General features: G+C 39.6%; 1 protein-coding gene across 1 annotated transcript in view; it reads left to right on the forward strand.

The window, feature by feature from the left end:
• OBSCN (obscurin, cytoskeletal calmodulin and titin-interacting RhoGEF) overlaps positions 1 to 5,150 on the forward strand; it is a 152,360-nt gene extending 147,210 nt beyond the window's left edge. Inside the window, exons 96-97 of the mRNA XM_057398901.1 lie at positions 768 to 2,041; positions 2,078 to 5,150. Of these exons, the coding sequence (XP_057254884.1) occupies positions 768 to 2,041; positions 2,078 to 2,259 (1,456 nt within the window). The 3' untranslated portion in view covers positions 2,260 to 5,150. The remainder of the gene's footprint in view (positions 1 to 767; positions 2,042 to 2,077) is intronic.
• Positions 5,151 to 6,000: the final 850 nt, after the last annotated feature.

Consider the following 6,000-nt stretch of genomic DNA (forward strand, 5'->3'; position numbering starts at 1 on the left):
TAAAGTGAGCTCAGCAGAAATATACTTAGAAATTATAATTGTGCATCCCATGTTGGTTTGGTACTCCTATGTCAATCAGCAGTAATAGGTCAGGCTGTGTCTGCAATAATGATATTATGAAGATGAAAAATAAGTGTATTTGGGTATAGATGACTTGTTTTTAGGAATGCCCTTTAAATATAACTGTTCTTCATGTGAAAATGCAGATCTCTAGTCTCAAAAGTCTTTAATAAACAAATTAGAGATACATTGCGTTAATTAAAAAGACAAGATGCTGACCCTACTGTAATGAAGGCCATTTTGCCATTGAGTTTGATGAAATCAGGATTTCAACCAAGAATACTCAGGAAAAGATTAAATTCTTTGAGTGTTTAAAATCTTTGACTGAAACTGCTATATGGGTACAAAGTAGTGTAGTGGGTGGTAAGCAGAAGTCGCATGAAATATAGTAACACCCAGAAGAACATTCCTTAGATGGACATACTCATTGCGTGTTCATGCACTAAAGGAGGTTAACGGAGCTACAGTTCCTTTTGGGGTAAGGGCACTGATGTTTTCCCTGGATCAAAAAGTAAGTGGAGATGGGCATGTGTGTGTGTTGCGTGTGTATCCCTTCCAAAAATGACGTGCTTCACCAAAAGCTATAGTGCTCACAAAACTAACCCCACTGTAGCGCCTTGACCAACAATAGCATGTGCTGATGGAGTGTGGCTCCCCAAAAAGTCTCATCTTCCTGCCAACTCCATTCCAACCCTTTCTGTCATCAGAGAGGAAACGATAACCACTGTGGTGAAGAGCCCAAGACAAAGGGGAAGGGTTTCTCCTGCACGTTCTTCTTCAGGTCATTCGCCTTCCCGCTCCCCAAGAGCGGAGCCAACTCCAGAGCCAGTCTATGTTTCAAAGATCAGGCAGCCTGTTCACAGATATGAACAGGAGGCAACACCAAAGTCTGCTGTCCCCATGCTTTTTGTCACAGAACCAGAGGACAGGCAAGGAGCAGCAGCAAGAGATTTCACTGAAGAGACCAAGGTAGAAGAGAAAAAGCCCAAATGGGTTGAAGTGGAAGAAATAATTGAATTCAAGGTGAAAAAATCACCAAAACCTGCAAGGAAAAGAGGCTCTTCCCCAGTAAAACAAGAAAAAGATGAATCAGGAGTGTTAACATTCACTTTTCCTAGCTCAAGGCCCAGGCATTCCCCAGAAGATGATCCAAACACAAACAATTCCAACAATAAATTGGTGGAGCAGTCAAAATCTTTGCCTAGTGACAGCCTTTCTGAAGCTGATATCCAGCCCTTGGTGTACGCAACTGAAGAGGAAGAACCTCAAGTCAGCAACGAGGACAGAAGCTTCCCTTGTGGGTCCGAACAACTAGGGAATAATTCATTTATAGATTATGGAACAGAAGGAAAGAGCTTCCCACAGGAAACAAGTGCTCACTGCAGGTCAGACGTCGCTTCCCCACTGCTTGCCTGTGGGGGTGAGCCTTTGATCTTCAGATTTAAGACAACTGCTGCAGACCAGCACGAACTTCTGTTCTCACTAGCAAGTCCAGAGGTTAAGGAAGAGGCAGATGAATTAGACATATCTTGGCCTGTTGAAGAGGAGGTACCTGAAGTAATACAAGATGTCCTTCCAGAAGAGGGTAATGTCATTATAGTAGATGAACCAGACGAACTACAGGCAGATGACATTAGCACCCGGGACCGCAAAATCTTAACCCACAATGGAAAATTATTAACTTTGGAGGATCTTGAAGATTATGTTCCTGAAGAAGGTGAGACCTTCAGGTGTGATGACAAGAACCGTACGGCAGAGAAACCCTGCGAGATCTCCGTGCTCCAGACAGAGATTAATGAGCCAACAATTGGGAAGCCAGTGCTGCTGAATCTGGGGAGACCTGTGGTGTCCAAGCCCAGGCAAAGGTTTTTCAGCCAGTTGGAGGAGCACATTCCTGGGGGCATGTTCACGTCAGCGTCTAGAGTAACCGGTGTGCAGTCTGTAGGCGCCTCAAACATCTCTTTCCATGTGAGTGATACCTGCATGTCAGTGGCACCTGGAGTGCATGCAGCAACAGCAGCAGCTTCTCCTGGTCCCACCTTCACAGTGAAACCATCTTTCTGCACTGAAGTCCAACTCTCAGCAGACAATGGACAGTCAAGCTTTAAAACTGAAGTTTCCACAAGAACCCTCAGCTATGGGACTGTTGGCGAGCCAGTTACCTTGCACATCAGCACAGAAGACCTCTCCCAAAGCTGAGCAGATGCAAGCATAATTTTCAACACAAAAGAAAGCAGTGTTTTAGAAAAAGTAATGATCAAAATTGTTGTAGGTGAGGGGAATTGATGGCAAAGATTACAAGGTAACATGTACAAGGGAATACCTTTGAGGGAAATATATTTAAATACGTCATGTTGAGCTTTTCTAGTCTTAAAGGGAACATGTCTGTCAGAACAGTTTGTAATTTTAAAAGTTTTGGTCAAGGTGAACATATATCATTCCATAGTGGAGCAGTGATGGTAGGTTTAGGGAAAGCCTGATTCTCCTGCCTAAGACAGAAATATAAATGAATAAGTGTGGTTTTGTCCATGAACTAAGAAATCATTTCAAGTGCCAATTTGTACATTATTTTGTCAAGAAGGTGAAAGTATCTAAGCTTTTCAGCATCCTTCAGCAGCCCAGGATAGGAGGACTGTTTCCAGCTAAAACAATCTCCTGTCACTGTGTGTGCCCAAAGGACATGAAGCTTCACACTGTCTTGACTCTGCTATACATTTTTGACACCAATTAGCTCTAACAAATGTTATTCATAAACCTGTCAATGTACATAGTCAGGTTACATTATTTTAAGCTTCTGCCACAGAATGAAAAATACAGAAAATACTGCATTTACTCGGGATGCAAAGGGCTGCTCATACCTTTTGGTTGGATTCCTAATTTGACTAAAGTCAGTGGTGAAAGATCCACTGACTGAGGAAGCAAGGATTTTGTTGTTCTCTTCTACTTCAAGTAAAAACGAAAGTCTATCTTGTTTAAATGACTGCTATTTTCAAGTCCACTTCCCAGTTGCCTAAGATGCAGGTTTCATTATTCTGCATTCTAGTGTAGTGGATTTATAAGTCATATATCTTAAAATACCAATTTACTTAATGTGCAGCAAAAGATTAAAGTGCTGCACAAAATTACTTCTGCATCTGTAATCAAATGCTAACACAAAGAACCACAGAAGCGGTCTTTGTCAAAAACTATTAACAGAAGAATATTTGGTCTCCTGTACATGCCAGTGGTGAAATATTGCTGTTAACAGATTTAGGGATAATGTCTGCTGTACATGCTAAGAGGAATTCACTGCTGAGCTACAGCAAAGTAGCAGGAGCACAAAGACAGTTAAAAAAAAAAAAAAAGATAAGATAAAAAAGAAAATAATTCTTTACTATAAATGCCTTGTTGAAAAATACATCTGTTCAAAATGTATTTGGTTGCTTGGAAGCACTGCCAGTTGCAATTGCATCGTATTACTGTAACCATGTAGGCTGACTCGTCTTGTAGAGGTGCTTCCTTCTGTTGAGTTTCTCTGGAGCTTTTCAGTGGGATCACTGGTTGAGGGGAAGGCTAAGATGCACTGAGCATGGCCCGTTCCTGTTGGCTTCACCAAAAATGGATGTTGCACAGACATTCAAATTGCTCAGCCCTGGAAAGAAGCAAACTCATAGACCCAAATATCGCTCCCAGTTGAAGTCAGCTGAAGAGTTTGTCATTGATCTCAGTAGGACCAAGCATTGGCCCTCTTTATCTGACAAAGATATGGGGTGAAAATTCCCAACACCTTGTCCCAGCTGAGTTGTGTATACTGTTGCAATAGAAGATGTTTTCATTTAGATGGTGTAGGGAAACCAGAAATGCTCAGGCACAGCTGAATTTCTAAATAGCATAAAGAGAAAGGATTGAGTGAGTTTCTGTCTCGGAAATGTATGCGTGATGTTGTCTCAGTGTTTCCCAGCTAGGTAATTCTGTGGAGCTTGTTACAGAGTCCTATGGGGAATATTCCCACTAACAGGGACTGAATTTACAAAAGGTGCTTGCAGAAAAGAATAAGTTGGGTTTTTTCTTTTCCTTCTGTGGCTGCACCTTGATAATGTGTTGACTAAAATGAACATATTGCTTTCACAGCCTTTTACTTTCAATATCCAAATAAGATATTACATGTAATATCGTGTTCACTGCCCTCATGATAAAGGATGCTTTTTCGGTGATTACATATGGTGAAAGAAATCAAGCCTCTTTTATGTTACTCTCCTGGTTTTTTTATAACATCTCCTTGATTTATACTGTTTGTTTTATAATTAAGCAATATGATGGATATATATTAGTGCTTTTTTCGTATATTGCACTGTACATTGGAAAGTAACAGACATACAACAGGGAAATACTTTCAAAACTAAAATTATTTCTTTTATATTGGGCCTAATTCTGATCTCAGTTATTCCAGTATCTATCTAGAATAATTTCACAGAAGGAAGTGGATTTCATTCAGATTTAGAGATACTGCTGAGAAAGAATTTGCCCTATGATAGACTTCGAAAACATAGTATTAATCCAAAAGATAATAAAGTTGTGTAAAGGAATGTGGCGGTTTCCTCCTGTTATGGTTGATGCTCAGGTTTCTCTAAAGAAGTTAAAAGGTTACAGTTCAGATGTTTTTAAAAGAAATAACTATAGTTTCATCTGTTAGCTCAAAGCAATTAACATCTGTTTACATTTTCTGTTGAAATTTAATCAAAAGAGAATCAATCGAAAGGAATTTTTAAAATTCTATGCAGGACTGTTCAAAAAGTGAAAGGCTTATGAAAAGTTCATTACATATACTTTCAAAATGTTTTCCTAGAGGTTAAAAATTATGCTTGTAAGTGATTAAACTGTGTAGATAACTAATGAGACGTGTGGGGGTTTATTTCTTGTAGATGAAAACATGCAGCTGTATTAAAAATTTTAATACAGTTTTACTAAAATTCCTGCAGGTAAATGGGTATAGATAAAGTGGAAACTTCAGTTTGCTTGACATACAAAAGGAAAAACACGTACAAAAAATCAAATATGCTGTTAGATGCTGAGTTTATGTCAATAAACATATTGCATCAGCTGTCACTGAATTCACTGGGTTTCTGTGTTCTTCTCTGTCCACGGCACTTGATAGTCCTCTCATCCTCTTCTCCCATTGACTTCAGCAAGATCTGGGTGGCAAACTAAAGAACATTAATGCACTTGGGCTCTGGTTCCTTTTTTTATTAACTGCTTCAGAAGTGTTCACATGAAAGAGCCTGGTATTAGACATACTTTCAGATCTATGAGTCAATAATTTTTAACTATGCTCATCTTCTTGGGTCCTTCTTTGAGGCTGTATTGGAACTTCAAAATATGTGTCAGTGGGGTTTTTAGAATTGGGAAACAGACTGTCCATCACAGGTGTGTCATTACTGTGACATTATTTTGATGTACCTCAGCTAGTTTTAAAGTTCCTCAGGTCAGCAGCTTGACTCATAGTGTGCAACATCTCTAAACAGGGAGGAAAACAGCATGGGCGAGACCCGTGGTTATGTATAACCTGTATACGTATACCTGTGAATATATTTTCTCATTGAGAGATACCAAGAGTGTTTTATACCTTTCCAAACAGTTCACATGTTGGCAGCTGCCCAGCTGCATAGGACATATACAGCAAGCATAACAGGAACACTAGACAATGAAAGTAGTTATCTAGGAAAATATTTAAAGATCTTCTGCCCAGCCCAGTGCTGATGAACACTGATGGGCAGTCTCACTTGGGAAATCATGTGAGCAAAACTTGCTTTTTCCATCAACAAACCCAGAACCAAAATATTTCATAACCACTATGCTCACGGGGAGGACATTGAAAACAAAAATCAAGTGAGATATCTTCAAAGGGAGCTGATCCAAATGTACCTTCAACTTTATGTGCTAAACATATCATAGGAATTTACT

Source organism: Pezoporus wallicus, unplaced genomic scaffold, assembly GCF_028554395.1.
Source record: "Pezoporus wallicus isolate ANWC-B61680 ecotype Strahan unplaced genomic scaffold, APGP_CSIRO_Pwel_v1 contig_3487, whole genome shotgun sequence".
Taxonomy (NCBI): domain Eukaryota; kingdom Metazoa; phylum Chordata; class Aves; order Psittaciformes; family Psittacidae; genus Pezoporus; species Pezoporus wallicus.